Consider the following 18,608-nt stretch of genomic DNA (forward strand, 5'->3'; position numbering starts at 1 on the left):
TGAACTGAAAAGTTGGGAACATCTATGATGGCCTGGTTTATGACTTGGGCAGTTGAGTGCATAAACTGTTTATTGGGTTAAATAATAATATGAAAACAAAGACAAGGGATGAAAATGTTTATTTCATTTCTGTGTATGTTCAGACTTTGAGGTGTCAGTTAGATAGCCAAGTGGAGATCTGTAACAGGAGTTGGATACTTGGATCTAAATCTTAGAAGAAAAAACTGAGCTTAATTAACAGATTACAAATTATTAGCATAGAGAAGTCAAAAGAAATGGATGATTCAGAGAGCATGTTAAACATATCTAATGGTGGATAACAACCTATACCCTGGAAGTACAATGAGGATTTTCCAAATAAATTTTCTCTTCTTCACAAAGATCTCTATCCTATATATATTTTTTTAATTTATTTGTTTTAATTGGAGGCTAATTACTTTACAATATTGTAGTGGTTTTTGCCATATACTGACATGAATCAGCCATGGGTGTACATGTGTTTCCCATCCTGAACCCCCCTCCCATCCCATCCCTCAGGGTCATCCCAGTGTACCAGCCCTGAGCACCCTGTCTCATGCATCAAACCTGGACTGGCGATCTATTTCACATATGATAATATACATGATACAATGCTATTCTCTCAAATCATCCCACCCTCGCCTTCACTCAGAGTCCAAAAGTCTGTTCTTTACCTCTGTGTCTCTTTTGCAGTCTCGCATATAGGGTCATCGTTACCATCTTTCTAAATTCCATATATATGTGTTAATATACTGGTATTTTTCTTTCTGACTTACTTCACTCTGTATAATAGGCTCCAGTTTCATCCACCTCATTAGAACTGATTCAAATGCATTCTTTTTAATAGCTGAGTAATATTCCATTGTGTATACGTACCACAGCTCTCTTATCCATTCGTCTGCTGACGGACATCTAGGCTGCTTCCATGGCCTGGCTATCCTATATATTTTTATTCTCCCCTAGAAACCTGAGGCAGAGCCTGTAGTGGCCTACTCAGTATCTACTCCTGCCTCTGTCTTTATAAAAGACTGATCTTATTAGGATGGTTATATGTCCAGCTATAAAAGCTTGATTTCCTAGGTTTTCTTAGAGCTAGGAGTGTCCATATAACCCTTTTTTTATACATATTCAAAGACTGTTGTTGTTGTTCAGTTACTAAGTTATGCCTGACTCTTTGCAACCTCATGACCTGCAGCACCCCAGGCTTCTCTATACTTTACTTATCTCCCGGAGTTTGCTCAAACTCATGTCCATTGAGTCAGGGATGCCATCCAACCATCTGAACCTCTGTCACTCCATTCTCCTCTTGCCCTCAATTTTCCCCAGCATCAGGTCTTTTCCAACGAGTTGTTTCTTGCATCAGGTGACCAAAGTATTGGAGCTGCAGCTCCAGCCACAGTCCTTCAAATGAATATTCAGGGTTGATTTCCTTTAGGATTGACTGCCTTGATCTCCTTGCTGTCCAAGGGACTCTCAAGAGTCTTCTAAGATTATTCATTTTTAAATAAAAAGATAACAGAATGTACTTTCCCATTCTCTATAATTTTCATTTTAAAAGATTACTATAAGGAATTTTCATCTCTATCCATATTTAATAATTTTTTCAATCTCCAAACTCCAAAGAGTATAATAAAAATAATATTTGCATTTTCTCGCTGCTAAAGCATCATAGAAATATACTGTGTGTAAGCTGAGACCTGGTACTTATCCCTAAGAAGCCTAGGAAAAAGGCATGTTGTGATTTTGTTTATCAGTAAAAAGAAAGATTACTTGAGCAAGGCAGAAAAACAATTTTTTCTTCTGTGATGTGGCATTAAGATGCCTATGTGGAAAGATTTGAAGATAGATGAAACAGAGAGGTAAAAGAGGGCAAATTAAGTAGGCTGAGGCTATAGTGTGGGACCTGAAAAACTGTGAAGTGAAGTGAAATGAAGTTAAGTCGCTCAGTCGTGTCTGACTCTTTGTGACCCTGTGGACTGTAGCCTACCAGGCTCCTCTGTCCATGGGATTTTCCAAGCAAGAGTACTGGAGTGGGTTGCCATTTATTTCTCCAGGGGATCTTTCCAACTCAGGCATTGAACCCAGGTCCCCACAATACAGGCAGATGCTTTACCAATCTGAGCCACCAGGGAAGTCAAAAACTGTAGATATACAATAATTATTTTGATAATGAGGGAGATTGACTTTCAATATTTCTTCAGAGCTACATTCTCCATGACTTATTCATTATGTTCTATTCCGTGGATCAAGCAAAAACATAGAGAGGGGTTCCAAATAACTGGCCACTTTATTTTCTAACAAGTACTTACTGAATGAGAATTCTGAGTGACTCAGCAGTAAAGAAACTGCCTGGGATGCAAGAGACACAGGTTTTATTCCTGGGTCAGGAAGATCTCCTGGAGAAGTAACTGGCAACCCACTCCAGTATTCTTGCCTGTGAAATCCCACAGAGAAGCCTGGTGAGCTACAGTCCACAGGGTCGCAAAAGAGTCAGACACAACTGAGCGACTAAACAACCACAAATTATTGAACACAGACTGTGTGACAGTAACTGGACTAGGCATCTGTCATTCAAAGATGAAAAGATACCCTATTTCTGACTGCAAACAGCTCAGTCTAATAGAGGAGAGACATATGTAACCACATATCCAGCACTTGGATCTGGTTTCTAAATTCCATTCTCCAATAAAAGAAACCAAGGCTCCATGGAGATCAGGCCTGGAGCAGGGAAAGAACAAGATGAGTCAAGAACATCTTCTTGTGCCAAAAAGTAAAACATATTCAAAGAGTGATGGGAACAGGTCAAAAGGGCACAGATACCAGCCTGAAATTGCTCCAATGGCGAAATCTGAGACAATTTGTATACCAAAATATATCATGATGGTTCAGTTCAGTTCAGTTGCTCAATCGTGTCTGACTCTTTGTGACCCCATGGACTGCAGCACGCCAGGCTTCCCTGTCCATCACCAACTCACAGAGCTGGCTCAAACTCATGTCCATCGAGTCAGTGATGCCATCCAACCATCTCATCCTCTGTCTTCCCCTTCTCCTCCTGCCTTCACTCTTTCCCAGCATCAGGGTCTTTTCCAATGAGTCAGTTCTTAGCATCAGGTGGCCAAAGTATTAGAGATTCAGCTTCAGCATCAGTCCTTCCAGTGAATATTCAGGACTGACAACCTTTAGGATTGACTGGTTGGATCTCTTTGCAGTTCAAGGGACTCTGAAGAGTCTTCTCCAACAACACAGTTCAAAAGCATCAGTTCTTCAGTGCTTAGCTTTCTTTACAGTCCAATTTCACATCTATATATGACTACTAGAAAAACCACAGCTTTGACTAGAGGGACCTTGTCTCTGCTTTTTAATAAGCTGTCGAGGTTGGTCAGAGCTTTTCTTCCAAGGAGCAAGCATCTTTTAATTTCATGGCTGTGGTCACCATCTTCAGTGATTTTGGAGCCTCAAAAAATAAAGTCTGCCACTGTTTCCATTGTTTCCCCATCTATTTGCCATGGAGTGATGGGACCGGATGTCATGATCTTATTTTTCTGAATGTTGAGTTTTTAGCCAGCCTTTTCACTCTCTTCTTTTACTTTCATCAAAAGGTTCTTTAGTTCTTCTTAGCTTTCTGCCATAAAGGTGGTATCTTCTGCATATCTGAGGTTATTGACATTTCTCCCAGCAATCTTGATTCCAGCTTGTGTATCATCCAGTCTGGCATTTCACATAATGTACTCTGTATACAAGTTAAATAAGCAGGGTGACAATATACAGCCTTGATGTATTCCTTTCCCAATTTGGAACCAGTCTATTGTTTCATGTCCAGTTCTAACTGTTGCTTCCTGACCTGCTTACAGATTTCTCAGGAGGCAAGTCAGGTGGCCTGGTATTCCCATCTCTCAGAATTTTCCACAGTTTGTTGTGATCACAGTCAAAGGCTTTGGCATAGTCAATAAAGTAGAAGTAATTGTTTTTCTGGAACTCTCTTGCTTTTTTGATGATCCAGCGGATGTTGGCAATTTGGTCTCTGGTTCCTCTGCCCTTTCAAAATCCAGCTTGAACACCAGGTAGTTCACAGTTCACTTACTGTTGAAGCCTGGATTGGAGAATTTTGAGCATTGCTTTGCTAGCGTGTGAGATGAGTGCAATTGTGTGGTAGTTTGAGCATTCTTTGGCATTTGCCTTCTTTGGGACTGGAATGAGAACTGACCTTTTCCAGTCCTGTGGCCACTGCTGAGTTTTCCAAATTTGCTGGCATATTGAGTGCAGCACTTTCACAGCATCATCTTTTAGGATTTGAAATAGCTCAACTGCAATTCCATCACCTCCACTAGCTTTGTTCGTAGTGATGCTTCCTAAGGCCCACTTGATTTCACATTCCAGGATGTCTGGCTCTAGGTGAGTGATCATACCATCATGGTTATCTGGGTCATGAAGATCTTTTTTGTACACTTTTTCTGTGTATCCTTGCCACCTTTTCTTTATATGGAAATCATGATATACCAAAATAAATCATGATAGTTACAAATCAGTGAATACTGAATAAAGTAGGAATATAAGAGAGAGTCCAAACAGATAAAAATAAATAAATTCAAAGTTTAATAATTAAGAGTATTTTCATAAATCTCAAAGTACTTTACTACCACGTTGTTATTAATTATGAAAGGACAGAGAACAATTACACAATGGAGATGTCTATTAGACACTATCATAAGTCATCATGTTCCAGTATGTTGACAATAAACTTTCACGTGGTTTGGGGCAAAAGTTCTTTTTATCATCCTTGCAGCTTTTCTGTAATTCTGATTATTGTTTAAAAGTAAAAGACATTTAGACAATAAAGAATTCCATAATAACCCGCTGAAATAATTAACAGCTTCACATTAAATGCCCAGAGTGGGTTCAAGTCTTTCACTCTTGGAGAAAGGCACTCAGCTCATCTGTGGTCAAGAAACATTTATGAGGGTGGGAGATCAGGTAGGGATCTGTGGATAAAGTACCAGTGAGTGGGAACCGATGGTGGTAATAGGTAATGGGATTTAGGCATTTGGAATTTGTAATGAACTCACTCAATTGCCCAAACATAGTAAAGGGAGCCTCTAACAGAAAAAGCCAAGGGCTACAGTCAGGGGAATCCAGATTTTTCTACCACCTGATTACAGTTTCAATACGTAAGTCACTTGAATAAGTCCATTCACTCATCTTACTCTTGGATTCCCATTTGTAAAATGAAGGGACTGAACTAGGTGACTGTGGTTTCATATTTTTATAATCATACTCAAAATACTGATGTAAGAGGCATTTTATTTTGGGAGTTAATAGTATAAATTATTCTCTGGCGTGCTGCAGTTCATGAGGTTGCAAAGAGTAGGACATGACTTAGTGACTGAACAATTCTCATATGATAAGGCTAAAAGGCTGGTGCTTCCTACATAATTAGATGATAGTTTAAATAGTAGTAAGCTAAATGCAGATACTACTTTTTAACTGTAATATAATTTCATAAGACTCATAAGGCAATGAGACTTTGTAAAAGCATAGTTTTTGTAGGTATTCAGAACTAGTTTAAAATCTTAATTCTGCCCAAACTATACAGCCTTCTAATCCAGCCTACATGCAACTACTATAATGTTATGTCTCTGTCAATGACAAAATAAGTTCCAAACTCTAGCATGACAGTCAATAAGTCACAATTTGGTTCCATTCTTCTTTCTCTTCTCATGTTCTACATGATCTTGTGTTTAGCATAAGATTTCCCAAATAAGACCCCAGAATACCACTGTGCTGAGGGATATTAAGAGATATTCAATGAAAAGAAAAAAAAAAGAGTTCCATGGTCAAATAAATCCTCCTCAAATGTCATTTCCTGTGTGAAGCCTTCCAAATATCCTTCTATAAAAATTACTTAATCTCTTTTTATTCCCAAAGTACTTCACTTATATTTGACTTTGGGCAGTTTTTTAAATTGATAACTGAACTGAGGTTTAAAGTAAAGCACAGCTATCCCTAAGTTTTATATATTTGGTCTTCACATTCTTCCAAGTTCACTATTGCACAAAAATCTAAATAGTATTTTTCATTCTTTTGAAAAACAGATCTTTCGGACAATAAATTAGATTCCAAAGTAATTAGCTATAGGGACATATCATAAAAGTAATATGGGTTTCAGGGGAAAAAAGGATCTGGGTTCAATGTCCAGTTCTCCAATCAATGAGCTGAACACTGGGCAAATTATTTAACCTTTCTGATTCTCAGTTATCTCATCTATAAAATGAAGATAATCCCAATTCCTAAACAGATTTGCTGATATTTTAATAAGATAATGAGTTAGTCAATCTACATAAACTATATGAAAGAATATATAATATTTAGCACAATATTTAGTAAACACTAAAAAAGTCAGCTTCTTTTCCAGTGTGCTTATATATCCTTCTACTCTAATTTGTAATAAAATGGCACAAACAAAACATGATAGAATACAAATTTAAAAATGTTAAAAATCCAAGTTTCTGCTTTTCAAATTGTTTACATAGTGTGTCCTTTCCTGCAAACCTTGAGTGTCAAATTAGAAGGCACAGTAATAAAATACTGATGTGCCATGTCAAGAAACAATCTTTAGGAGACATCTACTTTGGTAAGATTTTAAGCAACAGTACTCTTTGAGACATTAGATGAGATCTCATCTGAGATACTCAACTACTGATTGTTCAATTAGCTTCTTTAAAAGGGTTACATTATTTCTTAAATGTCCATTTAATCTATTCTCATGTATGCTTTTGTTTTTGTTTTCCTCCTTAAGACATGCTGGTGTTTCTATTCAATGTGACAGCTATGTGATTTGAATATTATCTTTCGCAAGGCCATCAAGTTAAATAAATAGCATTTGGCTCCCTTTCAGATGTCTGGATCACCTTGGACTCAATAAAGTAGAACTGTTATCAGTATATTCTTCCTCAGAGAAGCTAATCTGGTTAGCAAGACAATCATCCTTGTTGTGACAGGTACTTTTAATTTTACTATCACTACTATCGGGGCTTCCCTCATAGCTCAGTAGGTAATGAATCTGCCTGCAAGGCAGGAGACCTGGGTTTGATTCCTGGGTGAGGAAATCCCCTGGAGAAGGAAATGGCAACCCACTCCAGGATTCTTGCCTGGAGAATCCCATGGACAGAAGAGCCTAGTGGGCTACAGTCAACGGGTCGTAAGAGTCAGACACGACTGAGCGAATAAGCAAACACACATCACTACTATCACTACTTCTTGTCTAGCTCAACTCAAATATCTCTTTCAGAAGCTTTCCATGATCATCATAGGCAGAAATTTATGCATGTCATCTTACATCTTACTAAGTAATTTTAGTATTACACAGTATTATTATGCTTATTGCCTTATGCTTTGCATTATCTTATATTAATTACTTTTATATAATCTTTATGAAATAGTACATATCCTTGTTTTGAACATTTTACAGACAAAGATATTGGAGAATACAATACTGGATTATTGTACAGCAAGAAATCTGTTGATGGATAATAAAATAGCAAGATACTGAGATTCTGAACTTTAAGAAATCAAAGTAGTAAGAAATAAAGATCCCAGCCTTAAGTCAGAGTTCCTTTAGATTAAACCACATTGCTCTGCTTTCCTTTTTCATTATTGTTAAGATTTTGAAAAATCTTGTCACAAATTCCAAAACAATTTTTCCACTTACAAATTCCAAAGCAATTTTTCTAAGTTTCTACAAATAAAAACATCAACATTTATATGAAAGAAAAATACTCTAAACTTTGACAATTAGAAGATTCTCAGAATAAGGTCTCTTTTCTTAAAAATGATACTCAGAAGATAATTAGGCATAAGTTTTTTTTTAAGCCATAAATAGAAAGTATCAATTATAATTACTTAACAGATCAGCATAGGATACTCTAGATCAGACATCTGAGGCTAAATTCTCTTTAAATAAAACTTAACAAAGTAGCAAGGAATACTACTGTATCAAAACAGTGAGCCGTTTTCCTTACTATTGCTCTTCAGTACCAAAGAAAGCAATTATTTAGCTACATACAATAAGTATATTTTGTAATTCTATTTTGAGTCATCTAGGTAGATAGACTGTGTCTTTGCCTGCATTAGTACTTCTTTTACATGTTTATTATAAAGCATATATACTACAAATACATTTTTACAAGTTAATCATCCTGATCAGATAGTGAGTTCTGAGACCAACAGCCATGTAGTATATTAATACTAGTTAACATTTACTCTGGACTTCCCTGGTGGCTCAGACAGTAAAGCATCTGTCTACAATGTGAGAGACCTGGGTTCAATCCCTGGGTTGGGAAGATTCCCTGGAGAAGGAAACGGTAACCCACTCCAGTACTCTTGTCTTGAAAATCCCATGGACGGAGGAGCTTGGTGCAGGCTACTATCCATGGGGTCGCAAACAGTCGGGCACGACTGAGAGACTTCACTTTCTTTTACTTTCTTTACATGCTAGGTTTAAATGCACTGTTTCATTTAAACTTAGACAACTTTAGGAGATTATTATACCAACTTTAGAGACGCAGTCTATAGAGCTCTATAAGAGCAGAGATGTCATTATTTCACTCACTAGTATATCTCTGCTTTTTTGGGGGGCGGGGAAGAATACTGGAGTGGGTTGCCATTCCCTTTTCCAGGGGATCTTCCTGACCCAGGGATTGAACCTGGGTCTCCCACATTGTAGGCAGACGCTTTACACAGAGTACATCATGAGAAACACTGGGCTGGAAGAAGCACAAGCTGGAATCAAGATTGCCGGGAGAAATATTAATAACCACAGATATGCAGATGACACCACTCTTATGACAGAAAGTGAAGAGGAACTAAAAAGCCTCTTGATGAAAGTGGAGAGTGAAAAAGTTGGCTTAAAGCTCAACATTCAGAAAACGAAGATCATGGTATCTGGCCCCATCACTTCATGGGAAATAGATGGGGAAACAGTGTCAGACTTTATTTTTGGGGGCTCCAAAATCACTGCAGATGGTGACTACAGCCATGAAATTAAAAGACGCTTACTCCTTGGAAGGAAAGTTATGACCAACCTAGATAGCATATTCAAAAGCGGAGACATTACTTTGCCAACAAAGGTACATCTAGTCGAGGCTATGGTTTTTCCAGCAGTCATGTATGGATGTGAGAGTTGGACTGTGAAGAAAGCTGAGCACTAAAGAATTGATGCTTTTGAACAGTGGTGTTGGAGAAGACTCTTGAGAGTCCCTTGGACTGCAAGGAGGTCCAACCAGTCCATCCTACAGGAGATCAGCCCTGGGTGTTCACTGGAAGGACTGATGCTGAAGTTGAAACTCCAGTACTTTGGCCACCTGATGTGAAGTTAACTCATTGGAAAAGACTGATGCTGGGAGGGATTGGGGGCAGGAGAAGAAGGGGATGACAGAGGATGAGACGGCTGGATGGCATCACCACCTCGATGGACATGAGTTTGAGTGAACTCCAGGAGTTGGTGATGGACAGGGAGGCCTGGCGTGCTGGGATCCATGGGGTCACAAAAAGTCGGAGATGACTGAGCGACTGAACTGAACTGGAATATATCTCCTGTGCCTAGTACAGCACCTGATATACTGAAGGTACTTAAAAAGTGTTTGTTGAATAATGAGGAAACCAAAGCTCAATAAAGTTAAGTAACTTATACAGTAAGTGGAAAGACTAGCTTGAATTCAGTTATGCTTGACTTTAGATCTTAAGTCTGTGCTCTACTGCCTCTTTATTTCCAACATCAGGCTCAGAATTTGGTACTTAGAAAGTATACAGCAAACATCTAACGAATAAACGAATGAATGAATCCCTACCTTCAGAATGCTTATCCACTTCATCTAGCATTCCTCTACTTCTTCATTTCCCTATCCTGATTTTTAATCTCTAAGCCTAGATGCAAAGAGCTGACTCATTTGAAAAGACCCTGATGCTGGGAAAGATTGAGGGCAGGAGGAGAAGGGGACAACAGAGGGTGAGATGGCTGGATGGCATCACTGATTCGATGGACATGAGTTTGAGTGAACTCCGGGAGTTGGTGATGGACAGGGAGGCCTGGCGTGCTGCGGTTAACGGGATCGCAAAGAGTTGGACACGACTGAGCAACTGAACTGAACTGAAGCCTAGGATATTAGTCATAATTATAAGTTTTCATCCCTCCTATCAGCATACACAGATATCTATTTATCTTTCCTATACACAGAGAAGAAAATATTATTGGAAAAACACAGGAAATTACAGCATGGAAAGTTACATGAATAGTTTGTACCTTTTATTACAAAACACAGTACCAAATAAGTAAAAAACACAAAAGAGAAAACTGAGTGGTCATAAACGTAGAAAAATTAACTCAAATTTTTCAAGTAAGAAGTTTATAAAAACTGAAGTATTCTTCACATAAACTTACTTTATTTTTATACTGTGTTAATAAATATTTCTAATAAAGGGATAAATACACAATGACATCACCTCGAGTTATAACAAACAGGAAAGTGAGAATGCCCCCCTCCCAATACCATCTATGTTATTCAGTACATCTCCTTTCAGCTGGCCTATGGAAAAAACCTAGGCACAATAATGTGGATATGGAATTTATTTCTTTAAAAAACATATTTCAGATGATTATTGTCTAGTTTTAGTTTAAAAGGTTACAGGAACATTTACTTTTTAATATAAACACAAAATATTCTAAAGAGTATAAGGCCTCTAATCCTCCTGGAATATGTGGTTCCTTGCTTATGTATATATTTCTATCTATCCTGCTTTGTTAAAAGAATAGTGACAGGAGTCAAACAAATCTAGTTAGAATCCTAGCTCTGCCCCTTAATAACTGTGTAACCATGGGGCAAATTACCTAATATCTCTGAGCTAGTTTCCCTTAAAATGTAGACAATAATCCATAATTTTTAGGACTGCTGTGGAGATTAAAGTCTATGTAGTAATGAGCATAGTGACAGGCACATCACACCACTCAATAAACAATGGCTCTCTTTATTAAGGGTCTCATACTCATTCTACCCTAGTTTCTTTCTAGGATGCACATAAGTTACTATTTCTTATACCAAAGTTTCTTATGTTTGTTTCTTTTGATATAAATAACCTCCCAACTCATATATGTTAGACTGAAAATTTCTTGAGTATTTTCCCTATATCTTCTCTAAAAGATAATGTCATAAAAAAGACTGTTTACATGTGCATGTGAATAATAGTTCCTGTTTTTTTGTGCTTATAAGAGCAATGCTGCACCTGCATGATTGTCTAACAACAGCTAGTGGAGCCTGGGCATTGAATGTTCTTGGTATTTGTTTTGTTACACCTCCTATAGGAGCTTGTCTGCAATCTGTTTTAAACACTGTTCTTTTGTAGAGCATCCACCATTTCATTTCCATAAGTTATACATGCATATAATATACTAGAAAAGGAAAATACAAAGCAGGTTAAGTAATAAAATGTGTAATAATTTTCAAAAATTACCTGATGGAATATAGGCTCCTTTACCTTAAGGTAAACCTGAAAAAAGATTAAAAGAAATAGATGTGAAAGAAGTGCCTTATGAAGGGGAAAGAAAACCTATACCTACTACCTTGCAAATCTCATACGTCTCTGGCTTCCCTTGTTTTGCATCCTAGAACTGACTCCAGCCATGTGAAACCAATCAGATTACGTGGCTGCCACAAAAGGGCTACTACCTCAGGTGTGTCTGCGCCACGGCTAGCTTCATCATGTTGTCATTTAGTTGCTAAGTTATGTCTGACTGTTGCGACCCCAGGAACTGTAGCCTGCCAGGTTCCTCTGTCCATGAAATTTCTCAGACAAGAATACTAGAGTGGGTTGCCATTTCCTTCTCCAAGGGATCTTTCCGACTCAGGGATTGAACCTATGTCTCCTGCACCCCAGGCAGATTCTTTACTGCTGAGTCACTAGGGAAGCCCGAGCTTCTTCGAGGTAAACTAAATGTTTCACAGCTGTTGTGGACTACTCTGGCCTCTTGGCCTCTGCATGAGCATCAGGGAGCACAGATGCATGAATACTCATCAGAGCTGAAGAGGTTATGCTGACAATCCCCGCAGCAGATCTGTTTCACACTAGCAAGAACACTGGGCTTAGCAGCAAAATTTCAAACTGCCACTTACTTGCTATATGTCTGAGCAAGTCATTTAACCAAAAGACTCATTTTTCCTTATCTGGATAATGGGAATAATAATAGTTAGCAATAATTAGCCAAAATATGCGCAAGTCTCTAGCACATAATATATGCTAATAAGTAAAAGCATTTAAAATAAATTTCTTGTTCTTTCTTCTGCTTCCAAAAATCTCTAATGCATTCACTGAGAAACATTTTCAGTTACACAAACTCTAGTTTCAGGCTCCAATGTCATGTGGGTGATTAAGTTCAATGCCCACTTATTGTATGCATTTATTGCCCTGTAAGAGTACACCTTTAAAAAGACATGGTAGAGAGGAGTCAAAATTTAAATCACAAATCTGAAATGACTCCTATCACTTACAAGACAAAGTCCAAATTTCAAAGCCTTCCCATGACATTGCTCTAGCCTTTCTGTTTGGCCTTATTCGTATCTTCCTGTCTCTTTCTCATCCTAGGCTCCAAAAAGTATACTGCTACCCCAAAGACGCTAGTTTCATGCTTCTGTATCTTTAAACATGCCATGCTTCACTGGGTTAGCAAATGCCCCTGCTGGTAAACACTCATCTTTTAAGATTCAGCTCAAATTATACCTCTTTCTTGAAGTCTTTTCTGAGGTTTTTTTTTTTCTGCTTAGCAGAATCCACCACTCATCCTTCTTTCTACCAGACTGTCAATGTATAAATGTTATGGCATTTATTAGTTTGCTTCTCTCCCCTACAAGGAAATAATCTTTTTGACAGGAAGGACCATTTTTATACATCTCTATAGCCTCATTTAATGTACTGCTGATCTCACAAATTTTATGTAATTTTACAATTTGCTACAGAATTTCTTATTCCTGGAGGAAGTTCCTTCTTTACAAGAGTAGATCATTTCCTTCAAGCAACCAGAAAGCTTTAATAGTAAGATGTGTATGAAATATTTATATACGTATAACTCTAAACTCAATAAAGCAGAATGTTTTTAAACTCTGAAATTTGCTATTTCAAAATACTAATTTCCCTTTACATAATTTCAGATTCTGTTAGTTACAGAAGAAATGCAGAAGGGCAAGGCTCTTAAAAGGCTTTTTTTTTTTTTTTAAGGCAAAAGAATTATGGAGTCCTTACTGTGTACCAGGGATTAATTTTTACAACTAATATGAAATGTATGTTTATTACTATTTTCACTTTACAAATGAGGAAATTTCAAGAGGTTAAGTAACTTGTCCAAAGTCCCATAGTTATTAAGTAACAGAGTATTTAGTAGGTCCTTAACCAAGACAAGCGGAGAAGGCAATGGCAACCCACTCTAGTACGCTTGCCTGGAAAATCCCACAGGCAAAGGAGCCTGGTAGGCTGCAGTCCATGGGGTCGCAAAGAGTCAGACACCACTGAGCGACTTCACTTTCACTTTTCACTTTCATGCCTTGGAGAAGGAAATGGCAACCCACTCTAGTGTTCGTGCCTAGAGAATCCCAGGGATGGGGGAGCCTGGTGGGCTGCCGTCTCTGGGGTTGCACAGAGTTGGACACGACTGAAGCGACTTAGCAGCAGCAGTAGCAACCAAGACAAGCAACTTAGAGCATAAGCAGATTTTGTAGGAAAGATAATGAGTAGGTTTGTATCATGGGGCAGGGGTAAATAAGTTCAACTTGGAATGTGCTGAGATTGAGGTTCCTAATATTAGTGATATCTAAGGCTTAAGATGTGGATTTGGTAGTTGTCAGGTTATAGGTAGTACTAGAAATGTGGGAACAGATGAACTGGCACACATAAGTGATCAGCTATCTCAACCTATTTGGAAAAGTTTAGGCATTAAAATAGTCACAGGAGGCACTAAAGATCAGAGCCAATTTCTTTTTTTAACAAATAGGACGTAATATGTTCATCCATGAGGAAAAGTTAATCGTTATTTGCTTTCTATTGCTATTGAATATCTGCTTTTTGACTTTTCCCACTTTCTGTCAAAAAAAAAAAAAAACAAACAGGTTTAAAAAAAAAATTGTTTCAACTTTTTGTTGAGAAATAACACCTAAATAGAAAACAAAGAAGCAATATCTATAAGGGAGTTTCCTTTAGAAATATTTCAGTTTGAACAGCATGAAGCAAACACTAGAAGCAAAATGTACCAAACTCCATAAATGGCAGTTCACATGCTTAATTTATTAGAAATAAAATATGACTTACCATGGTTACTATTAAACTGAAGAGAACTAAGGTAAAAAGCAGATGGTAATTTACAGACTTCTTCATCTTAAAACATTCAAACCTTAAAAAGAAAAAAAAGAGAGAAACGTTTTAGAATATAAAACTAGGAAAACAAACAGAATGCTATTTTGCCATGTGTATACATGACCTGGGTATACTGGTGCCCATCATTTCCTTGCAACCACACACTCATCTTAGAGAACCCACACGGCCTACAGCCTTCAACAGGCTGTGGGGATCAGGAGAAGACACCTGATTTCAAATAAGGGAAGAAAGCAGTCATCTTCTGCTCTTTTATTAAATTATCTACTCTCAACGCTGTCTCACGCAGGTACAGGTGTATCAGGATATTAGTTTATCAATGCTCACTGTTACTTTTTCTTTCAATAAATATAGTTTTGACAGAAAATATAGATCAACAAACAATGTTAGGGAGAGCACAGACTCTAGTCTCAGTCTTAAGAATAGGTTTCAGAAAACAGTAGCTAGAATTTCCTTGGTTTTGATCTTAGGTTTTCTAAGTGCCCATATCTGCACTGTCACAGATGGGTTGATGACATATTTTTCTAGATTGGGGTTCAGTTCTGTTCAGTTGCTCAGTCGTGTCCGACTCTTTGCGACCCCATAAATCACAGCACACCAGGCCTCCCTGTCTATCACCAACTCCTGGAATTCACTCAAACTCATGTCCATCGTGTCGGTGATGCCATCCAGCCATCTCATCCTCTGTCATCCCCTTCTTCTCCAGCCCCCAATCCCTCCCAGCATCAGAGACTTTTCCAATGAGTCAACTCTTCACATCAGGTGGCCAAAGTATTGGATTTTCAGCTGTAGCATCATTCCTTCCAATGAACACCCAGGACTGACCTCCTTTATAATGGACTAGTTGGATCTCCTTGCAGTCCAAGGGACTCTCAAGAGTCTTCTCCAACACCACAGTTCAAAAGCATCAATTCTTTGGCGCTCAGCTTTCTTCACAGTCCAACTCTCACATCCATACATGACCGCTGGAAAAACCATAGCCTTGACTAGACGGACCTTTGTCGGCAAAGTAATGTCTCTGCTTTTGAATATGCTATCTAGGTTGGTCATAACTTTCCTTCCAAGGAGTAAGTGTCTTTTAATTCCATGGCTGCAATCACCATCTGCTGTGATTTTGGAGCCCCAAAAAATAAAGTCTGACACTGTTTCCACTGTTTCCCCATCTGTTTTCCATGAAGTGATGGGACCAGAGGCCATGATCTTCGTTTTCTGAATGTTGAGCTTTAAGCCAACTTTTTCACTCTCCACTTTCACTTTTATCAAGAGGCTTTTTAGTTCCTCTTCACTTTCTGCCATAAGGGTGGTATCATCTGCATATCTGAGGTTATTGATATTTAAACCACAGTGCAAAAATCAGTTTCTCAACCTAAACTGACTTTGTAAATAAAATGTACTGGAAAACTGTTACACCCATTGGTTTATAGCTTATCTGTGGCTGCTTTTATGCTATAATAGCAGAGGTTGAAGACTTGCAACAGAGACCACAGGCCCAGGGAGCCTAAAATAATTACTTCTGGTTATTTACAGAAACAGTTTCTGATGAGTTCTTTTTAATAATATATTTTTTCAAACTATTTTTAATTTTTTAAAATTTATTTAGTTTTTCAGTTCATTTCAGTCACTCAGTCATGTCCGACTCTTTGTGACCCCATGGACTGCAACACTCCAGGCTTCCCTGTCCATCACCAACTCTGGAGCTGGCTCAAACTCATGTCCATCAATTCAGTGATGCCATCCAGCCATCTCATCCTCTGTCATTCCCTTCTTCCCCTGCCTTCAATCTTTCCCAGCATCAGGGTCTTTTCCAAGGAGTCAGTTCTTTGCATCAGGTGGCCAAAGTATTGGCACTTCAGCTTCAGCATCAGTCCTTCCAGTGAATATTCAGGGCTGACTCCCTTTAAGATTGACTGGTTTGATCTCCTTGCAGTCCAAAGGACTCTCAAGAGTCTTCGCCAACACCACAGTTCAAAAGCATCAGTTCTTCGTGCTCATCTTTCTTTATAGTCCAACTCTCACATCCATACATGACTACTGGAAAAACCATAGCTTTGACTAGACAGACCTTTGTCAGCAAAGTAATGTCTCTGCTTTTTAATATGCTGTCTAGGTTGGTCATAATTGCTTTACAGAATTTTGTTGTTTTCTATCAAACATCAACATGAATCAACCATAGTATACATATGAAAACTTTTTATTTTTGCATATCTTTAAAAGAAGATATTATTGAGCTAACAATGATGATCTGGTTGAAAAGAATCAGATAACCATCACATAAGAGGTTCAGACAAGTTTGAAGTATTAATACTAGGGAACAGAAGGTATACTTTAAAAGTTAAGTTTATTAAACTTGTAGGTTATTAACTGCATGACCTTAAGCAAGTCATCTCAGCATAAGCTATGCTTATATTCTTAGATAAAATGGGGACAATATCCATTTATCTCGTACAACTGTGAAAATTTAGAGATGACTTGCTGCCCTGCATAATTCAAGGTACAAAGTAGAAAAATGTTATGGATTTTGGATAATATATTTGAGATCACACAAATTCATAAACATTGTTAGTATAACTTCCAAAAGATTATACTCTGAATTAAAATCACAAAAGTTATAATCTTCTACACCGTTTTTATCTCCCAGTAATATAACTGCATTAGTTATGTTAATTCCCTATGAAACAAACATGAATTTTAAAATATATCAAGTAAATGAATTTTAAACATAAATACTTACATGCAGTATACAAATATACAACAGCTGTAGATCATTGGGAGTTCATCCAATAGCTAAAAGAAACAGACAGGTAATAGGACTTGAATACTGTAGAGCTGCAATTATTATCAAAATCCAAAATAAAACATCAGAATGACTAAGATGGTCACCTCTTATTATCTAATACATTTTACTAATTATCATATATATATCATCATCTAATTTACTCTCTGTGTGTATAGATTATTGTTTTTGAACAAATGAACTTATCTAGCCATCCATCTGTCTTAAGGTACATATTTAAGTAGGATGCCTGACTCACTGCTCAGCTTGGATCATTCAGCATCATAAACTATGATAACATGCCTCCATCAAGGAATGATGTCCATCATATACAGGTGATAGGTCCTATCAGTATTCTTTTGCATTTTTTTCTTCATCCTATAGCACCTAAGATAAATAAAATGGTTGGATGGCATCACTGACTCAATGGGTATGAGTTTGAGCAAGCTCCAGGAGATGGTGAAGGACAGGGAAGCCTGGCGTACTACAGTCCATGGTGTTGCAAAGAATCAGACAAGACTGAGCAACTGAACAACCACTCATATATATAAGAAGAGATAGTAATGGCTGGGGAAGTCAGTTAATGTAAGTGACGTCAAAGTATGTCTCTGAGAAATAATATTATTATTAGCAATAATAACAACTATAGCTGCTGCTATTGCTAAGTCGCTTCATTCGTGTCTGACTCTGTGCGACCCCAGAGATGGAAGCCCACCAGGCTCCCTTGTCCCTGGGATTCTCCAGGCAAGAACACTGGAGTGGGTTGCCATTTCCTTCTCCAATGCATGAAAGTGAAAAGTGAAAGTGAAGTCACTCAGTCGTGTTTGACTCTTTGCGACCCCATGGACTGCAGCCTACCAGGCTCCTCTGTCCATGGGATTTTCCAGGCAAAAGTACTGGAGTGGGTTGCCATTGCCTTCTCACAACTATAGCTGCTGCTGCTGCCAAGTCACTTCAGTCATGTCCGACTCTGTGTGACCCCATAGATGGCAGCCCACCAGGCTCCCCGTCCCTGGGATTCTCCAGGTAGGAACAACTATAGCTACTATATATTAAACTACAAGCTGGAGAGTGTCCAGCTAAGTGTTATGATAGTTATTTCTTTTTTTTTGGGGGGGGGGAGGGTTTACTTCTAATCCTTAAACCAATCCTATAGAATTTACTCACTAAATATGCAGTTAATGAATTCTTTAATAATATACTACTATACGCTAGGCAACATGTTAGGAGCTGAGGATATGAAGAAAACAAGACATAATCACATAATTCCCCTCAGGCAGTTCACAGTTTACTGAGGTAGAGGGAATGAAAAATAAGTGATTAAATATACAATAAATATTCCCAAAAAAGAAGCAAAAGAAGCCAGAAAAGGTAGTGGCAGGAAATGAAGTGAGATGGCAAAGAAAGGCATTCT

At 38.0% G+C, this 18,608-nt stretch overlaps 1 protein-coding gene across 1 annotated transcript in view; it reads right to left on the reverse strand.

Annotated features, from left to right (window-relative positions):
- The window catches only part of ACER3 (alkaline ceramidase 3), a 168,648-nt gene that overhangs the window by 54,735 nt on the left and 95,305 nt on the right, over window positions 1-18,608 (reverse strand). The window contains exons 4-6 of the mRNA XM_070383662.1: window positions 17,153-17,205; window positions 14,359-14,440; window positions 11,518-11,553 (exon numbers count right to left, since the gene is read on the reverse strand). Of these exons, the coding sequence (XP_070239763.1) occupies window positions 11,518-11,553; window positions 14,359-14,440; window positions 17,153-17,205 (171 nt within the window). The remainder of the gene's footprint in view (window positions 1-11,517; window positions 11,554-14,358; window positions 14,441-17,152; window positions 17,206-18,608) is intronic.

This window comes from Bos mutus, chromosome 15 (genome assembly GCF_027580195.1).
Source record: "Bos mutus isolate GX-2022 chromosome 15, NWIPB_WYAK_1.1, whole genome shotgun sequence".
NCBI lineage: Eukaryota > Metazoa > Chordata > Mammalia > Artiodactyla > Bovidae > Bos > Bos mutus.